The sequence below is a fragment of the Hermetia illucens genome, chromosome 6 (assembly GCF_905115235.1).
Source record: "Hermetia illucens chromosome 6, iHerIll2.2.curated.20191125, whole genome shotgun sequence".
In the NCBI taxonomy this organism is placed as follows: domain Eukaryota; kingdom Metazoa; phylum Arthropoda; class Insecta; order Diptera; family Stratiomyidae; genus Hermetia; species Hermetia illucens.
The window spans coordinates 55847760-55874572 of NC_051854.1; the positions used below are offsets into that span (position 1 = coordinate 55847760).

Here is a 26813-nt window from a genome sequence, read left to right on the forward strand (position 1 = left end):
CCCCTGTCCGGACTCTGGAAGCGGATCTTTTTCCGACATCGCCAGAGGTAAGAGGGTAAAAAGGATACGTTGCAGCAGAAAAAGCTGCGGATGGTTTTAAAGGGGCCGATGGCGTTGTGGTCCCAGCAAGAGTGCCACGTAAACCTGGAAGGACTCGAAGTGATTGGTCCTCTTATGAAGCCGAACCGAATGCTGGCATCGTTTGCGATTTGACTTTTCCCATTGCGGACAATTGTCCAAAGACTTCAATCGTGATTATTACAAATCTTGAACTCGTGTGTATGAATTGCCGCAGAAGTTCTAAAATCCAAAGGAAATATCTATCCCCATCGTCTCTCCAGTGTTTAAATTTTGGATATTGTCCTTGCTCGAAAATTCATTTCGGATCCATGTAAAGTTGCAGCCTGATTTTGAGACAATTCCAGTGCGCAGCAACGGCGAACTCTAAAAGGGTTTTTTTCTTTGTTGAAAAGGAAAATGAAGTAGTAAATTCTAAATTTGTGAAATTCACATTGTAATGGTTTAAATATTTTCTTTTAGCCACTTACAGAATCAGCCTCATCATATCTACACACCACGTCGAGCTCGGAGTGATCCCATGTGTAAGTGTTAATTTTTCTTTTGTATGGAGTTCATTTCTTTTTCTTCTATTTTTTTCATTTTTTTTTCTTCAATTTTATTTAATTTCTTTCTTTTCATTTGTATATATTATCATATTATTTTCAATTTTTTCCTTTTATTTTTATATATTTGTTTTTTTTTCTGTTGAAATAAGCAATATATAATGAATTTTGAATAATTCTTATTGATTTGGGAACTTCCTTCCTCTCTCTTGCTCCTTGATCCCGCAAAACCATGTCAAGGAAGGGAGGGAACCTCAGGAGCCGCGCCTCAATCACGATCTGAGGTAGAAAAAACCATGATCGGATTGCGATTCGTCGTGGATCTTCTCTCTCGATCGCGGCACTCGGGTCTGGAGACTTACGGCTCTACGCGCGCGGTCGAGCCGTTTCTTTTTATTTTCCAGTGATAGCTCGCGTTCTGGTTTTCATCGTTAGGCCGTCGCGAATTCCTTCATTTTTGTCTATTTTGAAATCCGGTGCGAACCCACGCATCGGTATAGACACGTTGATTTTGTATTAATGACACCTGAGGGATCAAAGCGCTCAAGGGACCCCTCCACATTCCCGAGCCTGGCTAGCACAGAGGCATGCAAGAACGTGTCGACCCAATAGTTTGATGGAGCTTCAGTCTTTGCGGGCTGACCGTGAAAGGTCAATTTCGCCAACTTTTTAGGGTTCTGGAATAGTTCTTCCCTCTAGGTCGCTGTTTGCAAGAATTTCCGATCAAAATTCTTTCGCGTTCATTACATACATAATTGACCAACTGTAACGCTGCAGCGCTAATACTGGCAAGGTCATAACGTTATTGCAGTAAACAGCAGCCGCATAAACAGGTATGCTGTACAATACTTCCACTGAAGCAGCATGTTTCGCATTCCGATACAGACGATCGACGACCTTGCGTGTATTTACTTCCGCATGGTGTTTACATACCAGCAAAAGTTATAAGAGTTCATACTGCATAATGAACGGGGTCGTCGTAGCTTAAACCGAGAACGAGTCAGACACCTATGCAGCGAGTACCAGCAACCAAGTTAAATTAAGCTAGGATTTTATAAATAAAGTAGTGTGAAGTGTTAGGCTACTGTGTTATTATTTAGAAAGTGCAGCTAGAGGAGTTGGTTACTATTGGTAAGAATTATTATTCTAACGTGTTCCCTTTCAGCAGCGGCGTCCAGGTTCAAGAGCTTCATAAGAGAAGCTCAGGAAAACAACCGACCGCGGATCCACAATTCCAGGGCGTGAAGCTGGGCGAGATTTGCTAACGCAAATCAGGAGTTTCATGGGCCGGATCAGCATTCACTACTTCTCCCAAACAGTCGCTCTCGGCCAATCAGGATGATCTTTTGATCCTCCTATTCCTCTAAGTTCATTACAAAATACTTAAAGAAAACAATGACAGTTGTTAAAATATTTAGCTGGCTTTTTGCTTTAAATATCAGTCTGTCCGCGGTTAGCTATCAAAGTAGTGGAGAAACCGTTTTAAATAAACGAAGCAAAAATATATTTATTCTTTCTTTTTATTAAGTAGGAGAAACTTTTAACAGAATGCGCTCAGTATCTTAGAGTCTACACAGGAAAAATACTTTTAAAATAATTTATAATTAAAATTTTACTAATAAAAATTTAATTGTAGTTCATAATACTCATATTGTGATTATTATTTACATTACATGTTAACATTTGTAGGAATAGTCGAAACGGATTCAATTAATCGTGTTTCAAGTTGGAAGGTGCAGTGCTTTACTTTCTCTAGACGAAATTTACATTTAATGATTGAATGTTTTTTAAAACTAGTTTTAAGTGTTTCCTCGTTTACTTGGTAATTAGATTACATGTAGGTTGGACAAGTCAAAATTAGTTGTTCTTTCGAATCTTTTAAATCGAATCTGATAAATCATTTACTCCAGAAAATGGAGGTCGGACTACCAAAGTAGTAAAACAGTTGAACGCCAGGCGTTTCTCTATATTGCATTCAGCTCAGAATTATGGTTGACTGCAGGGTTTCGTAGAACATTCTTCTATTTCAAGACTCCATTAAATCCTAGGATGACGCCATGAGTTTAGCTGCTTGAATCACATTGTGCTGATGATGATAGCCGGCCAGTTCGGCTGTGCCATGTACGCCACCGCTGGATGCAGTCAGCGCTCCGAACGTTCCACCGAAATAGCAATTATTCATATACTCATACGATGAGGTGTTTGTCTCGGCTTTGACGCTACCGTACGAATGCTGCCCTAAATTGTGGGCCGAATGATAGTTACTACTAGAACCCGACATACTTCCCACGCTATTTGCAAGTGAAAGGTTGGAAACCGCTGATGCGGCTCCGGAGTGCAGTAAGTGCTCGTACTTTGTAACGGCGGAAGGACTGGTCAGGGCCAAGCTACTGTGCAGGTTCGTGGTCGCCGCGTTGCTGGTCATCGCGGACGTGGCGTGGCTGTGAATGTGCGGCGAATATGTGGGGTTGTTAGATGACGACGAGGTTTGAGCCCGCGATTGGGACATGGATGCGGTTGGCGAATGCATTTGCTGGTGAAGTGAAGTGTGTTTGGGACTACTCGCTGACAACTTACTGGAGTTCAGGCTTCGCTCCATTGATTGGTGGTTGTTGTTATTCGAGACTGACGATAATGACGGTTTCAAATCTGAAATTCGAAATGTAATCTTGAATACTATACTTTGTACGAAAGTTAGTCAAAACGTGTAGTAATTAGAATGCTGTTAGTACTGTTGGATAAGCCAAGTGAGTTGAAAATGTTTGTTCATTATTTAAAATAAAAGTAGCTTCTATTGCAATTGCAAAATAGTTAAACACATTTTTTACCTTCTGTATCCTTGTCCTTCCCAGGAGTTGTTTCATTGCCAGTCTTTTTTGGTTTTCGTTTTCGTGTCTGGATTCCATCCTTACGCATTGCTAACGGTCTATTCACCCCATGAAGTTTGAAATAGAGACCACAAGCATTACATACAGGTTCCCCTTCATTATTTCGACGCCACAGTGTCGTTGTCCTGGTACCGCAATTTGTACAACACAAACCTAAGCGTCGTGTTGCCGTCTAGAAGTAGAGGAATGAGAAATTTACGTCAGATTAATGGTGAAACTTTTGTTTTGGTATATAAAAGATGTCTATGTTCGAGAGAAAGGGCGAATCCGATCGAGACGAACCGACCCTTCTACTAAACGCTACAAAGGCTGATTTCTCCAAAGATTATTGAGCGTAAAAGGAGTGTCGAGTATCTTTAACAAGAAGAAGACAATTCTCCACGACTGGAAATTTTCTCGGAGGTTCGGAATAGAAATTGAAAGCGGGATACTGAGAGCTAAACAAACGTTGCCTATCCAAATTGATCTAACCCATCTTCACGCATTTCCACTTTACTCCGTGCACAAAAAGCATACAAAGTAAACACCACTGATAATAACGTACACACATGTCTACCCTGTTGGACACTACCAAACTGAATTGACACATACTCATGTCTGTCTCGAGTAATTCATACTGATATACAAATAACTAAAAATAGCTAAAAAGGGAAAAATAAACTATAATAACCTTGCCCTTCATATAAGTTCACTTTATATGATGATGGCGTCATACACCTTTTAGAGTGCAATAAATTTACGTAAATTGCAAAATTTTAACCTCCTATAATTTTGTTAATCGTAGTTGGATTTCATTCAAATTTCCCAAAGTTGTGTGTTATGTTATCCTTTATATCAATGCCAAATCTTGTACTTCTACGACGAAATTAAGAGGGGGTTTTGCAGTTGGAGTCTCAGTCTTGAGTTGGTTAATGGAGAATGTTGGCAGCCCTATATCTACTAGGATACGTTTTCTTATGGGAGCAATGCAGTCCGTTTTGCTCTACGGCGCGAAGGTATGGGTTGATGCCCTTGACAAGGAGGTTCATCGTAAGCCTCTTACCCAAGTGCAGAGCCGCGAAGCTTTGCGAGTGGCATTTCATCTTTCTTAGAACCGGCCGTAATGATGATTGCGGGAGTGATCCCTGATGCACAAAGTTATCCACAGTCGCAAGGGCGAAAATTTAAGAGGAGTGGCTGTCCGTGATAAACATGAACGCACACTTACTGAGTGGCAACTCTTTTTGCAAAATTAGCCAAGAGGCGGATGGACTGCGCGACTTGTCGGCAATTTAGATCCATGGCGATACCGAACGCATGGTGAGATTGATTACTTCCTTATCCAAGTCCTAAGTTATATGGAGGTTTTCAGTCTTACCTGCACAATATTGGGAGTGGGAGAATGGTAGACGATGCAGAACAAACCTTTTTCTCTTGTGAAAGATGGGACGGCTTTCGTCGTCAGTTTTATGCAAATACAGACTAGCTCTTTTCAGACAACATTGTCAGAGAGTGCTAATAGCTGGAGTCGTGTTGCGCATTATGTTTAGGCTTTTCTCGTTGCGAAGAAAATTGAGCTCGACTGGTAGAGGGACCGGATGACAAAGGATTCCCTGAACTAACACTTTCTCCAGTGGTTTTTTTTTGTAGTCGACCTAGCTTCTACATTGTGTGTCTGACCCGCGACTATCAACCCATGACCATTTAAACTTGTATATTCTCGTGAAGAGATATGCAGGAGCGAACAACAGCTGTTACTCTCATCATAACACAAGTCCCATGAGGTAAACACGTCACACTTTTCTGTTGCCTCTTAGCTACTATCTCATCTTATTATCATAAAGAATGCCAACGGGCTGTTATGGTGGTTTTAATCAGAAGTACGAGTTCCTTTCTCGTACTACTTACGTAATATCTAGAGCATATTACATCACTTCCAGATATTCAAGTTCTTTGGTGTTTGCAAGTAGGTACCAATTCGTTCCTCTTGCTGAAAATTATGTTGAACCAGGCCCTCTGCATTGCCGTGTAGCCATAGAAAATTAGAAAATTTGGTACCTTAGCAGAGTATAGACAATGTACTTAGATGCAAGCGCATCCTCCAACCCTGATAAGGCCCCCTCCCCCTCCTATCTCTTGAAAGCTTTAGAACACTGCCTCTTACCTTAGTGAGACTATTATTTATTTCTACATATTTTAACTGACAGGCTGAACCTAAATAATAATATAGCCCGGTTGTGAAAGGAGGAGGGATGGATAGCTTCAGTCTGAATGGCTATACGCCACCGCAGCGTCTCAGGGGGTAGATGAGGAAAGTGCAAGAGCTTTGCAGTCTTGCAGATTACTCACTGAGGAAGCTATCCCAACACCTGGCGCACCAGAGATTCGTCGAGCGTTTCCCGCAATTCGCGCACGTGACTGTGCAGCGAGTCGCAGACCAGTACCGCCTTATTACTCGCAGCGACACAATCCCGGCCACCATCAGGGAATGTGTTCGCCTTGAGGTCATCGGGGAAACTGGTGACCGAGAGTCGATGGGGGCAGAGGCGGCGAATCCCCAGCAACTCCGGGGATTCTATCTCAAATGAATGATGAGATTGCATCTCGACTGTGTGCTGATATGTCGCTGCTGCAACTACAATCACTTGTGTATAGTGGTGCAGTTGCGGCTATCAGATTGCACGGTCAGAAGATTCGCTTTCGTGTTATTGGTTTGAGTGATCAAAGAGATCCACCATGGAATATTCGTCTGGAACATCGGCGAGAATCACTAAGGCAGGACATTGCTAGACTGATTCAGATCAGCACTGGCAATGCCAGCCGACGGATGAGAAATAAAGTGGAGAAGGTTTACCGGAACTATGCCATCCACCGTGAAACACCCGTAGTTAAAATTCTGGGCACACTAAAACAGAAACTTTCTGTCATATGCAGTCGGTTACGATGGTATGGCGAAAGTCATTGTGCGGAGTTTTTTCAGATCTCTCAACAGAGCGTCCAGAGAATACAGTTCTCGGTGACGGAAGCGAAAGAGTATTGGGGTGGACTTTGGGGGTTACCCGCCCAGCATGCTGAGCACGCTGAGTGGATCACCGCCGAAGGCACCCGCCATACCAATACGCCTGGCATGAATTTTGCGAATGTTACCGAAGAGGAAGTTCGACGAGCCTTAAACAGCTCGAAGAACTGGAGGGGCCCAGGTCTGGATCGGCTACAGAATTTTTGGTATAAGAAATTTACCAGCATACACAGTCGGTTGGCACGCAGTATAAATGAGGTCATGAGTCGGCCGGAGGAATTTCCACCCTTCCTCACTGCAGGGATTACCTACCTTATCCCTAAGGAGTACACGGTGCAGGACCCCGCAGGCACAAGACCGATCACTTGCTTACCAACGTTCTACAAATTCATAACGTCCATTATTAGTGGAAGGATCAATGCGCACCTCGAGACCAACAACATTTTGTCCGAGAAGCAGAAGGGCTGCCGAGTTGGGTCAAGGGGTTGCAAAGAGCAACTCACTATCGACTCGGTAGTTGTAGGACAAGCAACTAGAGGCCAAAGAAACCTCTTCAGTTGCTATATCGATTATGCCAAGGCTTTTGATAGCGTTCCGCATACCTGGCTAATCGATATCCTACATCTGTATCGCATTAATCCGAAACTAATAAAGTTGTTGGCGACAGTCATGGAAGGGTGGCATACCACCTTATCAGTCCGTACATCTGAGGGTGCTACTACCTCAGAGCCCATCCGTATACGGAGAGGAATTTTCCAGGGGGATTCGTTGAGTCCCCTTTGGTTTTGTATGGCACTGAACCGCCTTTCATGGCTACTGAATGAAGCTAGAGGGCATGGTTTTGCAATAAAGTATGGCCTACGTGCTAAGTGCGAACTGACACACTTGATGTACTTAGATGACATCAAGCTGTAAGTTGGGACTGACAACCATCTCAGAAGTCTGTTGCGAATAATTGACATGTTCAGCCGTGATATTTGGATGGAGTTTGGATTAGACAAATGTCGAATTCAAGCCATCCGCAAAGGTCATCACGAGCCGCATGCCGAACATAGCATTGATGACCTCCACATCCAGGCTATGACCGAGACAGACTTCTACAAGTACCTAGGAATTCTGCAAGGAACCCATGCTCGAGTTGGTGATCTGACGGATGCTCAGCTGTCCGAATTCCTGCGACGTGTAAAGCTGGTGCTGAAATCGCTCTGTCGGGGAAGAATAAAATAAGCGCGTTGAATGTATTCGCTATCCCTTCACTGGCTTATGCATTCGGAATATTGCCATGAACAAAGACCGATCTGGAAAACGTCCAGCGGCGGAGACGGACAACTTTGTCCAAATTCCGAATGCATCATCCAAAGTCTGCCGTGGAGCGGATGAACCTGCCTCGTGACATCGGAGGTATGGGCGTGGTTGACGTAGCGGCACAACATCATCGCCAAGTCGATTCGCTGCGCGCTTATTTTTATAGCAAAGAGCAGACGAGTCCCTTGCATGCAGCTGTCCGTAAGGCAGACTCTGAGCTGACTCCACTTAACTTGAAGGATCGATCTTTCAATCCTCTGAGTGGGGTGAAGTCGAACCAAGAGCGGATCGATGAATGGAGGTCGAAGGCAATGCACGGTAAACTCGTGAATTGTCTTTGACAGCGATTTGTCGAACAGACGGCTTTGTGCTGGGGAGCTTTTTGCTGAGACGGAGGGGTTCATATGTGCCATTCAGGATGGCGTGGTCGCCACCTGAGCTTATAAAAAGCTCATTATGAAAGAACGGGTGGAGAACGACCAGTGCAGAATGTGTGGTTCAGCATTAGAGACGTTGGACCATCTCATTCCTGGCTGTACTGTTATGGAACCGGTGCAATACATCACCAGGCATAATGCTGTATGTAAGGTTATCCATCAAAACCTTGCATACAAGCATGGTTTGATCACGGGAACAGGTTTTAGTGAATCAAATTGGTAGACCTCGGCGCAAACCCGGCGTGTCTGGAATTCCTTATTCAGGCAGGCCTAGACCAGATACCAGTTGTTACGCCGTTGATGATGATTTACCAATATATTGGAAAACTACTACTATGCTTTCTAAACTTAAACTATCATTTGGAGGAAATATAGTATGTTAGATTTCAGTCAATCAGCGCATCATTGGGAAATGGGAGATGCAGGAGGACCTTCACCCCTATTTGGGATTAGAGATCTATTGGGAACGCCTGCATATGTATTTCGTCGCCTCCAAAAGGGACTCATCAGTAGACTTTACTGTGAATTTCAGTTTACAAACTGGGATAAATACCTAAGTTTCTTCTCCCACCGTTAAATTCCCTACCTGATTCTGCACTAATCTATTAATTTTCTTCGAAATTAGATTCCTATATTTATAGTTGGTTTACTTCAATGCAAAAGAGGAACTTCAAAACCAGGTAGTTATGTTGGCTCCGCCACATGAGAGCTTATGGTCACCCTCTTTTCAATAGCAAAAACTAAGTATCATGTTGCAAGGGTACGGAGTAGGGGTACGCGGAAGGGCTAGTCTAGGGCTAGAATTAATGTGTCAAAGGGTTCCAGACTAGTTCTCTGATGCAGAGAGGTATTTAGTTGGTAGTCTGACGGCATACTGCAGCTGGAGTCCAACACTCTAAATCGGTGACGCAACATTGTGATTTTTTTTCAGATTTGGATAGATTTTAAGAACGGGACGTATTTCACGTTTTGGGGCAAATATTTTGAGCCCTCACTCCATTATATTCTACCCAGTATCAGAAATAAGATCAGTTTCTAAAAGTACTAATCGAGCTCTACACCCCCTTTCGCATTTAAAGGGAGGCCTCCCTTAAATTCAACACAAAATGGCGCCACTTTTTAAATGTAAAGGGACACACCTTCGCACCAAATTTCGTGACAATTAATTCAGCCGTTTCCGAGTAAAAACGATGTAACAGAGGGACAGAATTGATTTTATTAAGTTTTTTTTCAACACAAAACCTTAAAAATGAGAAGAAGGGCCCGCAAAACTTTCACCCCAGGTTCGGTTTTCTCAATTTTCACCATGAGTTCGTGTTTTCTCTCTACAACCCTTTTTCTATCATTTTTTTTCATGGTATGTATGGATCCCTGCTCCTTGCAGCATGGGTTCGGTTCACTTACATCATCCAGTACTGTGTAGCGGAACTCTAAAATATTACCATGGAAACGTAGGACGATAAGTAAAATTGCAAGTCATAAAAGATATGGCTCAGGACCTTAGGGCACATTTGTATTCATGGGCGTCATACCGGGGGTCAAGCTGTGGATTGCAGGGTAGACTGATGTGAAATATAGCTCTCTGGAAGCCAACCTATCGCTCTCCGGGGGTTCATATGTGCCTCTCTACGAGCGAAGCCTCTTATCCGCAAAGATTGATAGTGCATGGGAAAACCCAAGCCTTGTATGAGTGATCCTAATATTAACAAAACGCTACGGATCTAAACTGAGGAGTGGGGAAACACTTCCCCCAATCCAGGGTGTTATGCAAACCATAGCCTTCTGATACTTTACAGCCGTGGGTAATTGACCGTATTCGAAACCGGAGGAAGACTGTTTGGACGGTGTATGACTATTTCCTGCCTACTATAGTTTTTCTTTTGCTTTTAAGTGCAGCTTTAGTGCGGAAGGTAAGTACTACTGACAATACAAAGCTTGCAACCCCACTTTTCTTAACCTTTGTCGACTTTGACTACGTGAATATAGGATAAATCAATCTAGTTAAAGAAATTACATGCCGTTGAGGCTAAGCAATGTAGGAATAGATTCTTGTAATTCATAAGCATAGTTACATCTTGCCTCTCACTCGTTTCGCTTGAGTCATTATGACACCATGAACTTAGATAGTCAAAAAACTTGTAGTTGCTCCAGCAATGCAAGTTTGCTACTAATATAGGCTCGCCCTCAAAAATAATTTCGCCCATTTGATTCATCTGGAGGCTGTGGAACCTTCATATCTGTCCACATAACATATTCGTTCAAATAAATATAATATATGTATATGCGTAATTCACTTACCAATCTTTTACTAGGCTTAATAAGTGGTCGATTCATGCCATTCATTTTGTGATACAATCCGCAGGCATTGCACAAATAATGGCCGGTACCATCTCTTCGCCACAATGGCGTGCTTATCGCTCCGCAATTAACACACTCGCGGCCCTCACCAAATTGAAACTCCATGGGATCATAGGGTGATGTCCTTTGGAATGTGGTCGGGTCATATGTTCGCCATGAACTCATCATTGATTGTGCATAAAACTGGGCGGGAAGTTGTGAATGGGCTGCTCCGAAACTGTCTGTTGTCCAGGTATTCTGAGCCGCTGCACTTGCGAATGGTCCTGTGTGACCATATTGTGTATGTGATAAAGCACGATTGGAAGGAACATAAACCGGAGTACCAGCCGCAGCAGCGGCGGCTTGCTGGTGATATGAGGCTGCATTACTAGCTCCTCCTGTTAAATCCGCGTACCCTGAAGTGGAATGGAACATGGTCTGAAATGGTAAGAAAAAAGGGATGTGTTGTATAAGATCCAGGTTTTTGCTACTTTAAGAAGTTTTACAACGAACAGAAAGTTCCTAATAGTGAAATGATTCATTCAAACCTTAATCAAGTACCAAACCGTTGCCTAATTAATTAAATGAAGCAAACAATGGTTGTTTTAGTGACGCTCGAAAATTTCGTAAACAGTTGAGAATGCAGCAGCTACGACAGTTGCCTCATCAACATTTTTAAATCTCTATTAATAGTTTCTTCTACAGCCATTGAAAAGAGAGACTCTCTAACTATAAGGGAGGCTGAAAAGTTAGTATCGAGTACGTTAGCCAAATAATTATACATCACGGATCTGTTTACCTAATTTAACTGGTTTGGTAGGCTGTTGTAGGTCTATGTAAGGTAGGGGTGTTCAACAATGCCCGATAGCATTATCCATTACTGCCGTTTTCTGAGGATATGGTTCAATAGAATTTTCCAAGAAGGCTATATTTCCTGCCAACTCCTTTTCACTATGCGGCTCTAACGCGAGTGTGGTTTCCATACGCAATAATAGATTGACACTTTTTCCCAATACCAAAGAGTCTTCACTCCAAGCAAATCAGCAACAGATCAGATTTTTCTCTCTGCGGCAAGCGATGGAAAACCTGTTGGAATATGGACACCAGTTGTACCATCTATTCATGGACTTTAAAGCGGCCTATGATAGCACAGCCACGGTAAGACTGTACACGGCCATGAGAGAATTCGGTATCCCGACGAAATTGATAGGACTGACTAGGCTGGCCCTGACCAATGTGCGAGGCTAGATAAAAGCAGCAGGATCACTCTCAAGACCGTTCGACATCAACAACGGTCTACGACAAGGGGATCATCATGCGTCCTCTTTAACCTGGCCCTCGAGAAAGTGATCCGTGATGCTGAGGTAAATGCAAGAGGAACGATTTTCAAGTCCTCCCAACAACTGGCCTATGCTGACGATATCGACATCATGGGAAGAACCACCAGAGACGTACAAACTGCCTTCATCCAGATTGAGCAAGCGGCGATTATCGCGAGATCTTGGGCCGCACATCAATGAAGGCAAGACAAAATATATGGTGGCAACGACAGCATCAAAAACCAACCAACCAACAACATCAAACCCCGCTGACCAAACGGGAAGAATTAAGATAGAAGAATACAACTTTGAGACCGTTGATAATTTCTCCTATCTAAGGTCGAAAATCACAACCGATAACAGCTAATATGATGAAATCCGCGCACGGTTGTTGTCAGCCAACAGAGCCTATTTCAGCTTACAAAAACTGTTCTGCTCGAAACGTCTCACCATAAGATCAAAGCTCTTACTGTACAGGACAATGATCTTGCCAGTCCTCATGTATTCCTTTGAGACTTGGGTTCAAGGACTCAGCAAGACCAAAAGGCGTTTCAAACGAAACAATCTTAATTTGATACCAGAGTTGATTTAACTTCTTTCATTATTCAACTATATACGTATATTGTTGATTTCAAAATATATATCTACGCAAAAAGATAGTTTCCTATTGCTGAGCCACAATCACAGATATCGTCAAGTAACAAAACAAGTAAACTTGAATGCAGTGCACAACGAAAATGTGTGAATAGCATATACTTGACTTCCCCAGGCTAATACCAACGACCCTCTTATAACCTACAATCAGAGGCCAACTCTTAAATCTATTACAATATCTGGTTTGATGATCTTTTCGGCAAGTCGAATTCCAAGATATCTTAAGGTCTTTGCGCGAATAATAAATTGTCTTTCGATCTAGTGCTCGTAGTTCGTATTCTGTTCGTCACTTCAGCCTAGCCCTATAATCATGGCTAGGTTCAAATTAGAGTGCAGCACCATCAGTTTATTATTATTAACGTCAAATATTGTTGAAATAGTCAACCCCTTGCAAGTTTGGATTTAAGAATTCATTTGAAATATCCTTTACTAGCCGTGAGAGGCGACTTAAAAGGGTAGAAATATAGGCTTAGTATTCTGCAATTTTCCTGGTATATTTTACGCCTGCGCACAAAGATGCCACTGTACAAAGTAGAACAATGCCCCATCCTAAGTCGGTCTGTTTGCGTGTAATGCTTAGTTAGTAGTTTTATTTCGGTTGCCAGTTCTCCAACTTCATAATCACTCTGGGAAAGAAATTGGTTATCCTCCTGGAAGATTTTTCTTGATGACAACCTATTAATAATCTTCACAGAAATACAATTGTTTTCCTGAATCAAGTTTCGACATTGTTTGTGACAACCTATGGACCATAGTATTTGATGCCGGTGGTCCATTCGATGGGAGACTACTCACTGGTATACTATGGCGTTCCTGCCGCACTTCTTAGTCTTCCAATTGTAAGACAATCCAGTGCAATGTCTCAATACACGCCGTTCGAAAGACATGCATTTATCCATGGCTTTCGAAGAGCAAGTGATCCACGAAGGGGCTCCGTAGTATATGATAGGCCTGATGAGAGTCTCATATAGGATCAACTTAGTTTTGGTGCTTAGATCCACTTTTTTGCGAAGAAGAAAGTAGATCTTGCGCAATGCACCATTTGCTTTACCAATGGCCAGTTTAACATGGTCGTTAAATCTTAGGAATTCGTTGAAATTGATTCCTAGATATTTGATCGATTTCGACCCTCTTACTATTGTATTCCCGATTTCCAGTTTCAGGCGTTTAGCCTTCCTGTGGATGGATCTAAATCCCAAGTATCTAGATTTCCTCCTGAAGATACAGGCTTGTGTCTTGGTTGAGTTAATTTTAATACCCCAGCTCTGGTAGTAGTAGCAGAGGTCAACCAAGTAATCCTCTATATCGCTAACTGTCTTGTCTGGGCGAAAATTAGATGAGTAGATGAGTGTGTCGTCGGCATACTGCATAAGTTCTGTACCGACCTCAGGGGAGGGGACATCAGCAATGAAAATGTTGTATAAAGTAGGACCAGAAATGGATCCCTGCGGCACTCCAGAAGTAACCGGCAAGAGATCGGAAATCTCATTTCCGACACTGACGTAAAAATGTCTATCATCATCATCAACGGCGCAACAACCGGTATCCGGTCTAGGCCTGCCTTAATAAGGAACTCCAGACATCCCGGTTTTGCGCCGAGGTCCACCAATTCGATATCCCTAAAAGCTGTCTGGCGTCCTGGCCCACGCCATCGCTCCATCTTAGGCAGGGTCTGCCTCGTCTTCTTTTCCTACCATAGATATTGCCCTTATAGACTTTCCGGGTGGGATCATCTTCATCCATACGGATTAAGTGACCCGCCCACCGTAACCTATTGAGCCGGATTTTATCCACAACCTGACGGTCATGGTATCGCTCATAGATTTCGTCATTGTGTAGGCTACGGAATCGTCCATCCTCATGTAGGGGGCCAAAAATTCTTCGGAGGATTCTTCTCTCGAACGCGGCCAAGAGTTCGTAATTTTTCTTGCTAAGAACCCAAGTTTCCGAGGAATACATGAGGACTGGCAAGATCATAGTCTTGTACAGTAAGAGCTTTGACCCTATGGTGAGACGTTTCGAGCGGAACAGTCTTTGTAAGCTGAAGTAGGCTCTGTTGGCTGACAACAACCGTGCGCGGATTTCATCATCGTAGTTGTTATCGGTTGTGATTTTCGACCCTAGATAGGAGAAATTGTCAACGGTCTCAAAGTTGTATTCTCCTATCCTTATTGTATTGTTGTATTCTCCTATCCTTATATGGCAAGTCTGATCGTCGGAATAGGGAATTCGTATTTGATCAGTTTATAGATTAGCCTGTTTATCCAGACGGAATCAAAGGCCTTTTCTAAATCCAGAGCGCAAGTTACCGTGTGTTTGTTATTGACGTTAAGTCTGCCGGCCACAGTATCGTGGAGGTAGCTCAGGGCGTGTTGTGTTCTGGAATAATGTTAAGATTGCAGTGTCCATGCTCTCTTAAAAAGCTTCCCCAGGTTAAATAGAAGTGAAACGGGTCTGAAGTTACCAGGTTCACAGGAGACACCTCCTTTCCGAATGGCTATAATTTTGGCTATTTTCCAGGTTGATGAGAAGAAGCCATTATTAATGCAGTTATTAAAAACCGCAAGCAGGAACTTAATGGAGGCTACTGGAAGATTTTTTAAGACGAAATTCGTAATTCCATCTGGGCCTGCTGACATTTTACCATTAAGGTTATGGGTAATAGCAGTGAGTTGTGATAAACTCAGAAATTTGCTCGAATCAGTAGGCTTGTTGGAAGGGTTCTGCGCAGAAAAAGACGTGATTCAGTAGCAGTTCCTAAAAGTGAAATCTCTGACTGTTGAATCAACAGTCTGCTGCCGCTCGAAGAATTCCCCAAGTGTTTTTGCTTTCTCAGCATCACTGCAGACTCGCACTTTGTTTTGGGTTAGAAAAAAGTTGCGGGCTTTGTATTTCCCCGTTAGCCTGTTGATATTTTGGAACATATTAGCTCCAGGCTTAATGCCTGCAAGTTTGCGGGTCAATTCCTTGCTACGAAAGGTCGCCACCTTACCATGGATTAGCGTACTGAGGCTGACTTACGCCATCGCTCCATCCAGGCAGGGTCTGCCTCGAGTTCCTTTTCTACCACGGATATTGCCCTTACAGAGTTTCCAGGATTACGAAACCTGTTGAGGCAGATTTTATCCACCAACAGACGGTTGTGGTATCGCTCATAGATTTCGTCGTTATGTAGGCTACGGAATCGTCCATTCCTATGTAGGGGGCAAAAATTCTTCGGAGGATTCTTCTCTCGAACGCAAAAGAGAAATACATACAGGACTGGCAAGATCATAGTTTTGTAGAGTAAGAGCTTTTATCCTATGGTGAAACGTTTCGAGCGAAACAATTTTTGTAAGCTGAAATAGGCTCAGTTGGCAGCCAATAACCGTGCGCGAATTTCATCGCCGTAGCCGTTATCGATTGTGATTTTCGATCCTAGGTAGAAGAAATAATCAACGGTCTCAAAGTTGTATTCTGCTATCTTTATTCTTCCCGTTTGACAAGTGCGGTTTGATGTTGTTTTCGATGTTGACATTGCCACCATATATTTTGTCTTGCCTTCAAATTCAAATTTTTAACGGTCTCAAAGTTGTAGTCCCATATCTTTATGGTTTTCGTTTGACCAATGCAATTCGATGTTGGTTCTTTCCACGTTGCCTCTATGTACTTCGTCTTGCCTTCATTGATGTGCAGTCCAAGACCTGGCGCCGCCTGCTCGATCTGGATGAAGGTAGACTGCACATCTCGAGTTGTTCTTCCCATAATGTCAACACCGTCTTCGTAGGCCAGTAGTTGGATGGACTTGAAGAGGATGGTGTCTCTTGTATTGATATCTCCATCGCGAATAACTTTCTCCAGGGCCGGCTTAAAGAGGACGGATGGTAGGGCATCCTCTTGTCTTAGACCGTTGTTGATGTTGAATGAATCAGCCTAATCAGTCTTATCAATTTCGTCGGGATACCGAATTCTCTCATGGCCGTGTACAGTTTTACCCTGGCCATGTTATCATAAGCGGCCTTAAAGTCGATAAAAATATCATCGTTTACATATGTATTTTTCCATTTCTCCAAATATGTGACTGAAAAGTTTGCAGTTTATCTATTAGGTTGTTGCAAATGAAATGTCGGATTTTTCAATGAAGTGAAGTTAGTTATGATTTTAATGTTTAAAACTGCCGCAAGGTGACTCTGGTGGTATGGGATAATTGAGTATAAATAGTCGTTCGTTCGATCAAGGAGTCATTTCAGTTTCAATCGTCATTGAAGTTCCAAGTAAAACTCAAAGAAAAAAGCATGGAAGGGAGTCAAAAACGTCTACTTTTTCTATATGAATTTAAACTTGGTCACAACGCAGCGGAGGCAAGCAGAAACATTTGCAGAGCATTTGGAGCTGACGCAGCAAACGAACGAACGACACAGCGGTGGTTCGAAAAATTCCGATCAGGCGACATGACCCTCCAAAGTGAACCTCGTGGACACCCAGGACCATCGATCGACAACGACGAGTTGCGTTTGATAGTGGAATCTGATCCCCGATCATCGATTCGTGACATTACAGAGAAAATAGACGTACACTATTCGACAGTATCTCGGCACTTACAACAGCTTGGAAAGGTGAAGAAGCTTGATAAGTGGGTTCCGCATGAACTCAACGAGCAAAACATGGTGCTGCGAATGGAAATATCCAGTTCTCTACTCAACCGCAACAGGAACAATCCCTTTTTGCGCAGAATAGTGACATGCGATGAAAAGTGGATATTGTACGACAACCGTCGCAGATCAGCGTTTAGCAATAAATTAAATTAGTTTATTTAAAACACAAAAAGATTAACTTTATCACAATACTTTGATCACTTTCTGAATTAGGGCAATCCAACTGGGATCTTTGTGTGTCGTGTGTTCGCCGCCGCGGTTGGGAACAGAAGAGACCGACTTATTTCCATGCGGTCCTTACTGTCCCAACCAACGGCATTTTTCCGCCGCTAATTCTCCACTCCCCTGGTGCGTTCAGAAAATCAGTGAGTGGAGAGTTCCGCGCCATCTACCCGTCCGCATCCGCAACATTCGAAATAAATTTCGAATGCTGCAGATCCTGCCGCGCCACAAGCGCAATGGCTAGATGCCGATCAGCCTCCACAACACATGCCAAAACCGAGCCTTCACCCGAAGAAGGTAATGGTAACTGTTTGGCGGTCTGCATCTGGAATTATTCATTATTCGTTTTTGGAGCGTGGTGAAACAATTAATGCAGAGAAATATTGTGCCCAACTTGATGAAATGCACGAGAAATTACGTGTTCAGCGGCCTAGATTGGTCAACAGAGATGGAGTGATACTGCTCCATGATAACGCCCGACCTCATGTTTCCAGAATGACGGTCCAAAAATTAAATGAATTACGATATGAGACTCTTCCTCATCCACCATATTCACCCGACCTCTCGCCAACCGACTACCACTTTTTTAAGCATTTGGATCACTTTTTGGCGGGGAAACAATTCAGCAATGAAGTAGCTGTCAAAAGTGCCTTTGAAGAATTTCTTAGCTCTAGAAACCCAGATTTTTACGAAACTGGAATAAATGCCCTTGTATCTCGTTGGGAGAAGTGCATTGAAGCTGCTGGTTCTTATTTTGACTAATAAAATTAATTTTCATAAAAGTTATAGTTTTTTGAAATTTTACTCAAATATCCGACATTTCATTTGCAACAACCTAATAGTATGCACGATTCATAAGATACACAAACACTTGAAGATCCCGTCGCTCTCATCCGCTACATCAAACAGGAAAAGTTTGCAATTTTTCTTTAAACGGAGAGTTGATCCTAGCATAACAGATAGATATCACACAATGGTAGGTTTCAAATATATTTTCGACCTGTTTGAACTATGTATAGACCTTTTCTAGGACAATCCTCCAATGACGCTATCATATTGAAAAGTATCAGGAATACAGGTATACTATATGCCAGTAAGAGAAATGAGAGAAACGAACTACTTGTTTTATCGAGCAATAGCCAGTTAAGGACAAGAAAATCAGGTTTCTCATAAGCAATGTGCACGATTTTGTTGTTCTCATAAAATTTAGGTATATCTAGTCCTTGCGGAAATCCGAACAATTACCCAGTTTGCACGGAAATGCATGCCTGCATTTGAGTATCACTACGTATATGATAGGAACCTTGAAAGTGTTGCAATATACATATATGCAGACGTATGCATATATATATAATACACACGTTGCGTTCTCCTTATGTACTAATCGGAACTTTCCTTTTATTGTTCCGCCAATCGAATGAGGCACGAAATCCAATTGGTTGCAGCAGGTCTGTCTTCCTTGAGATCAATTTGCAGCAGCATGTATGTACATATATGTTATGTTTGTATTATAAATGTGAACTTTTCCACACCCGGCTGACTGTGGGACCTCAGCCATTCAAGAAAAAGACCCATACGAATCTACGTTCGTGAGCAAGCGTGTAAGCATACATAGTATATCGTTTATATTCGACGTAACCACGCATACAGATATGGACGAGGTAACCTTTCCCAGTGTACTCTGTAGCCAGGGGACAAAAGCTGGAATCGGGTTCAAGAAAGGAACGGTGCAACCGGCGCTGGCGCCTCAAAGATAACACTCTAATGGAAAGAGTCTGTTTTTCGTCTAAGCTCTTGTGTTTTTTGGGCTGGTTCTGGTGGCTTTTGGACCTTGTGCTCGTGGCTGATGGGCCTTTTGGGCTCCATACTCATGCGTTTGATTCTTACATTCCATATATGCTAGACGTAAGGTTGGACAGATTTTAAATTATGATTGTAATGCCTTCTGAGCACTATCCATACGTAACGGATACTACACGTATTTTATCTTCTTTTGCTTCTCATCTTATGCCGTTGTGTGTAGAATTTGATTTTGATCATTAATTACTTGTAAGATATGTATAATGAGAAGAAGTCTCGATTTTTAAAAAGTGCTACATAGGTCTTCAGTAGAATGGACAATTCGGGGTGGAAATATTTAAGACTTTATCCTGATTGATATACATAATTGCTGAGTGGTATAGCCACTATCTTCCCTAATGTGTTTCAAATTTTCTTCGTAGTAATAAAAAGCTGATGCCTTAATTATGTACAGTTAAAATTAGCATTGTTTAATGCACTAAGGGGCAATAAACTACCACCAAAGCCAAACAACTTCTTAAGGGCTGAGTCAGATACATCTTAATTTATCATTTGGTTAGCTTATCAATAACTGTAAGATGTCACTTCAATTACAAAAACAGGAAACATCGTCTGAACACCTGAACTTCATGGTTCATACATACATATATGCGTATATTATAAAAAACCGCGATAGGCTAATAAGTGGTGTTATCTATGCTAAACAGTCATTATTTTCTGCACTATCTGTTCCTGAAATTCTGAATGCTTCACACAGGTAACGTCGAATTACATATCCAATTACAGAAATTATCAAACAATAAAAAATTATAAACGTACACGTATATATTCCTCTTGGTCCCATTGTTTGCAGGCTGAATTCGGTGCAGGTTTGCATGAGGAACTTTATGGAAAACTTTGTTGTTCACACCGGTGACAACAATAATGCGCAACTTAATTCTTTGTTGCCGATGGTATTGATAAAAGCCCGTATTGTCTCTGCGCAAACCACGTAATTGAAACAGAAACTTTATCGTTTGATTTGTTCCGGAACGTTAGCGTCGGATATGCTTCAGTGTTTCCCATATCTTCCGCATGTGCATTTCTTGTCTCTTGGCAGGATTTCGAATGGTTCGAGAATTTAACTGAACAACGTTTTTTATTGACCAGTAGTTGAGTGTAATATTGCTTGAACTATGTACATATATCATTAATGGTATTGTTCTGATAAGATGACAGACATGAGGAAATGCGGGGATGAACTTCTTACTCAAAGAATGTTTACATGTGTAAATGTTCTTGTTCAGGGAATCTCATAGATACTTTCCTCAGAGCAATTATGTATTGTTCAAGGCGTTCTGATCTGATATAAATGTCTTTCCATAATTTACGTATCAAACTTGTATGTATGTAAATATTACGTCTCCGAACGTGGCGAGGCTGGGTTTGAATTATAACCTTTTTAGGAATCTGTAGGCCAGCAACCGAATATTCAGGTGAGTAAATGTCAAAATGATCCTCCTCATAATGGCTTCGGGTATCAAAAGCTCATGATCTTTGCTACAAGGAACTTCTAGACTCTTAGGCGCAGTATAAAATGGTGATAGAGTGTAAATTCTAGGTTTTTAGGTGGGTATTTAATGAAGCCCATCTAGCCAATGATAGCTGACGTGCCATGAATCAGATTTGGGTACTTGTGGGTTCATGCCGCATAAATTGACGTGTACCCCTTTGGAATTTGATGCTCGACAAATTTTCGTGTACCAATTCATAGATTGATGTGTCCGATAAATTGATGTGCACACTTAACATATTGATTAGATGTGCACTCTAGTCTGGGACGAAGTTTCTAAAGTATCGTTATTTAAGGGGGGGTTTTTTGAAAAAAAAGGCAGATATATTTTCATAATGTTAAAGTTTAAAAAAGGATTTATGAAATTTTCCAGGCTGGTTTTTGTTGTTGTGTGTGTGCCGTCAAAAATTGACGGCGTAGATGATTTCCGGTCACGGTCACGGTCGGTTTCTGGTGACAAAAAACCCTTATGTAAATCGAAATATTTAGCACCTATCTCCGCCTCCCATGTTCATTCTATTGCTTTGTATATAGACAATGACATGAGTGTTTGTTTTAAATCCTCCACGCTTTTGGTGTTGTTTGGTAGCCTGTGTTGCACCATTTATAGTTTTGAGATCACTCACACATAGAGTGTGGCACATAAAATAATCTCAAAAAGTAAAACAAGCGACTTTATTGTGAAACTGGGATATATCTGGGGGCTTAACTTCATAATGCGCTTACCATTAGTCTGCTTCGAGTAATGGTTATGTCAGAATCTGATCTGATTTTGTGAGACCCGCCTGAAAGACCATGTCACAGTGAGAAATACCGAAAACTACGCTTTGTAACCTGCTTTAAACATAGCAGCTTGAAAGAGCAATAAAAGTTGACGTTTGACTGTCATAAACTTGATAAAGTCCGAAAACTTCACAATTTTTGCCGCCTCTCAATGCAAAAGGAAATGTGCATACAATCTATACTACGGCCGTTTTCTACTTGGTTGTGTCTTTTTAAGGTTTCGTGAGAAACAAAATCTGATTAAAATCGATTCAATCTCTGTCACACCCGATTTACTCGAAAAAGGCTGAACTAGTTGTCAAGAAATTTGGCGAGAAGATTTGGTCTATATAGCCTATATGGCGCCATTTTGTGTTGAGTTTGAGGAGGGGTAGGTGGCGGGGGGGGGGGGTGTGAAGATGTGTTACAGCAATTTGAATGAACATTTTGCATGTTTACCTATGTCCAATGGCAAACCGTGCGTAGATAGTTCCTCACATAAGATGAACTCAAAGCCTTTTAACCGAAACGCCCAGATTCCGGTATCCCGACTTGTTTATACAGCCTAGCAAGAAAACTAAACACAGAAGACTCATCTACTAGCGCATTGTTCGAAATTGTATGGAGGGAAAAAATAATTGCGCATGTTCCACTTTCTACGGTAAATGCGCGAGAAAATTCCGCCCATTAGGTCTGGTGTTAGTGCCAGATATGTAATGCAGTGCATTGGTGTGCAGCCACGTGGGGACTGAAATACACTGACATAACTACAAGCGCCACGGGCCAGTTAGCTACTTCGTACCTACCACATGAATATGCATTTGCTCCTCCTGTATTTAGTCTTCTTGCAGCAGAGTAATTCGAGAGTCTCTCAGTGGTTGCCTCCCAACACCCAACAACAAAGGAGGGTGTTTTTTTTTCACCGAGTATAGGCATTTGGGGTATCAAATAAGGTCTCGGATTAGTACTTTCCGAAACCGATATTAGCTTTGACATTGGTTGTAAATAACAGTATATTACCATAGCCAATGTGAATATATTTTTTAGAAATTGACTGCAAACTTCCCTTAAGTTTATCCTAGAATCATCATGCAGTAATAAACGCTATACTATAGAGCACAATTCTACCTAGTTTGGTGGAAATGGCACCGGTACTAACAGAGTAATGCATTCCGATGTTCATTACCGAACTGTGCTTTCGAAGTACTATGAACTAACGTCTCATGCTACTTCATCTCACCACTATACAATCTGTCCCGTTGACGATGGTAGAAATTTTAATAGCATGGATAGCACCACTCGGTTGAGGAAAATGGGTTTATGGAATGGTCACTCTTTTCCCCAACAAAATCTCAAATTTCTACGCCTTTAAATATTTAATAAATTATACAATCACGCAAGTGACCAGCAGAAGCAGAAGTATACAGTGGCCTCCCTATATTCGACATCATCCTTGCTAGAGCCGTACTCGCCATAGCTATTAAAATTGAGTTTTATATCTATCCTTTAAACTTTACATTTGTTTCATCATCATCATCAACGGCGCAACAACCGGTATCCAGTCTAGGCCTGCCTTAATAAGGAACTGCAGACATCCCGGTTTTGCGCCGAGGTCCACCAATTCGATATCCCTAAAAGCTGTCTGGCGTCCTGACCCACGCCATCGCTCCATCTTAGGCAGGGTCTGACTCGTCTTCTTTTTCTATCATAGATATTGCCCTTATAGACTTTCCGGGTGGGATCATCCTCATCCATACGGATTAAGTGACCCGCCCACCGTAACCTATTGAGCCGGATTTTATCCACAACCGGACGGTCATGTTATCGCTCATAGATTTCGTCATTGTGTAGGCTACGGAATCGTCCATCCTCATGTAGGGGCCCAAAAATTCTTCGGAGGATTCTTCTCTCTTCTCTCTCTTACATTTGTTTGTCTGACTGAAATTATTACATTCACAGAACGAGCGCAAGAGTTACGTAAAATCAACGGAGAGGTGATTGCATGCTCCATCAGTAGTTGCTCATACATTTGGCATGAATCAATACTCAGCGTAAAAATAGCGGACTAGGCAAAATGGATATCCCACAGTTTGCAGAAAAGTCAACCTATTAGGTGTATGGCATTTTAGATGAAGAAACATTCGGGCCATTTTGTGGTCTGTTCAACATTGACTCGTCATTAATTCAAGCATTCCAGTTTACTGATGGGTGCCGTGAAGTATATCCTGGAAACTAAAGACTGGCTGATAAGACATGGTTAAGAATATAAACAAACCCAAAGAATCCATAAACTTATCTAAAGGAAAAGCTAAATGAGAACGTATCTGTACGGTGCTAGGCACAGAATGAATATTTGTGTAAGTTCTTTATGATTAATATTGAATACACAAACATCATCCCAGAAATTCGTAAGGTATTATCTCGTAGATGCTACTCTTTAACTATTACATATCAAGCTGAATAGTTCTTTGTTAAAAGCTCTTTCTAAGGCTTTGTATAAAACAAAACCCTATTAAAATCCATTTACTGCCTGTCTGTCTGTCACACGCATTTTTCTCGGAGACAGTAGTATCGATTGTCACCAAATTTGTTAGGAAGGTGGGAACTGCCAACGTTCACGCATACAGTGAGCTACATAATTCTACGTGGAATATAAGGCGGGGGGAGGGGCCCCCACGCGCACTCAAATGCCTTTATAAAAGAAATACACAAAACCTTTCATACCTGAAGCATCAAGCTTCCGGTTTCTCGAATTGCTTTACAAAGTTATCACTTTGCCTGTTTTTTGCCAGTCGCATATCTATTTATGAAATCATCTGGAATTTTCATGGTTAGAAGACAGGAATTGTACCAGAGCTTGTGAAACCTTTATAGTAGCCAGATTGTTTGCATTTGTTGTTCTTAGACTTTCTACGTCTTATCTATACTATTCTATTTCGAGAAACCCCATTAGGGATCTTCCCTGGGAAATCAAAGGAGCATTTTTCACATGGATTGAGGATATGATCCGTCGTCGATCTTCCCTCTTCATCGCAGTACTAGGTTATCGAGTGTTAGCGCGAAAATCGTTAGACAGAAAATCCGGCCCGGGCTGAAAATTATGCGGAAAATGGGGCCCGAGGGGAAATTATATGGGTCTATAGTAACAACTATTCGAAGAGAAAACTTCGGGCACGGGGAAATCGCCCTTTCCGCCGCTCAGTCATCAGGACTGGTGAAAGAGATAGGATAGGGTTTGGGAATGAGAAGCGACAACTACTGATTTTAAGAACAGTTAAAGTCAATAGTTGCATTATTTGGAAATCATCCAATATAGATATTAAATTATGTCGACGAGATTTAATTCAACACGTAGAGATATCCCAAATTAAAAATTGTAGCAAAAATTAGAGGAATTTTTCAAAAGATTTAAGTAAAGTATTTAAGTATTGCCCAGCTGTTCGAAGCAGAGCATGAGGCAGACTAAGTCAGCTAAAGCGACCAAACATCCCGCATATGCCCACGGACCAAAAATGTCAAAACTACCAGAATGAGTTCAAAGTGTCACTTTTTTTTTTTTGCAGTTCATACTTGGAAAGAAACCAAAGTCTACACCCATTTTGATCAATGAAATCTTGTGCATTTTATCTTTCTCTTTAAAGAAGAACCTAAGGACTCCCTTGGAATATATTTTGTCTTAAGGGAGTCATCCCGTGTGAAGGCCGTTTTTTTTTGGCTTCTTTTAGAAATTTTTTGTGAAGAACTGGATAAAAATACAAGTACGAATTTTTCACCGTGGATTTATTAATATCTTGAGCGTACATAGTAATTTTTCCACCCCGATCGCAAAGTTTGTTATTGAAATACAGAACAATGTATACACCCATCTCCAAAAAAAGGTGTTTTTCTGCTGCCACGCTAGAGGGCGCTGCGATCATTTTAAAGAAAAAAGTAAACGGCATTTTAACGTACAGACTTAAGCACAGTCCGCAAACTAGGATTATTAAAAAATATTAAAAACTAAATTTTTAGTGCCTTGTTAAACTTTATTTTTTTTGAATTTTGGTGTTTTTTTACGCCTTCTTTAATGAATAAAAGAAAAATTACTGAATGAATCGCAATTATCCTAGTTTGCGGACCGTAGAAATATGTTCTGAATAAGATTTTGAGCTATGGTGGCAGTTTCGAGAAAAACGGATTTAAAAAGTAGAATGCGATTTTCAGCCTTAAAACCTTAACTGACGATTAATCTCCTATACCTAATCCATTAACCTTAGGTTTCTTGAAGAAACACATATACGGCCTTGGCTTCAACTCTTGTCCTTTTAACGAAGTCATTCGAATGGCATTCGGACCGATAAATACGAGCTTTATTACGGCGATCGACATAAATCTGGCATGTGACTTATCACGTATTTAACACAATAATTTCCGAACGACTCCGAATATCAAAAAATCACTTTGCCCATATATTCTACACTATATCTAGATATAATTGATGCCCAAAAAAAAATTCGATTCCTCGGATCCGACACAAGGGATGACCCCGTTAAGTATTCGTTTATGGAAAGATCCTATGCCCGTATTTTTATGTAAGGTCAAAAAAGAAATTTGTATTTGTTAGTTGATGTTAGTTTAAGATTCTATATTGTGTAAATTTAACAAAAATAAATAAAAGTTTCAAATGGTTACTTTGAAGATTTTTTCTTTTTTCAATAAAGAAAAAATTCTCTTACTAAAACTGGAAAAATGCCATTTTTAATAATAAAGTGTTTGTCACCTAAAAACTTCTTGAGGTATAAAATATATTGAAAAATAAAATATTAATTGCGGAAAAAATTTACACCACCACTAAGTCCCAAATTCAAAATATATGCCCAAATTTAGCTATGTGCAGTAGGTTTTTGTCAAAATCCAAGAATGTTTGTTTGTTTGCTGATTTGGTTATAGGTCACATAGCAAACCTGGCTACTACACCGCACAATTTGCTCTCTTTGCATGCTGCAATACCTGGATACTGCAGCTGGTATTTTGTTTCCTTTTTGTTTATTGCAACGAAATCTTAATTTTAAGGACTTTACTCCACATTAGAAGGTCTATTTTCACGTATGTTTTTGAGATTTTTTTTAGTAGGGAAAATTACATTATTCCGATTAAGGTTCGTACCAAGAATTCTCCAATTGCGGGACGTGTTGCGATTCCAATTTTTGCCTGAAGCAAAAAGTGTATTTTAATTAAATATCATTTACTTATTTCTTAAGAATATGGAACTGAATGCCGCTGAAAATAACCAAAATAAAAAA

The 26813-nt window shown here is 41.3% G+C and overlaps 1 protein-coding gene across 2 annotated transcripts in view; it reads right to left on the reverse strand.

The window, feature by feature from the left end:
• Window positions 1-1218: 1218 nt before the first annotated feature.
• The window catches only part of LOC119660383 (GATA-binding factor A), a 91085-nt gene continuing 65490 nt past the window's right edge, over window positions 1219-26813 (reverse strand). For both annotated transcript variants that reach the window (XM_038068907.1, XM_038068908.1), the window contains 3 exons: window positions 10550-11026; window positions 3452-3683; window positions 1219-3272 (listed from right to left, as the gene is read on the reverse strand). In XM_038068907.1, the coding sequence (XP_037924835.1) occupies window positions 2668-3272; window positions 3452-3683; window positions 10550-11026 (1314 nt within the window). In that variant the 3' untranslated portion in view covers window positions 1219-2667. The remainder of the gene's footprint in view (window positions 3273-3451; window positions 3684-10549; window positions 11027-26813) is intronic.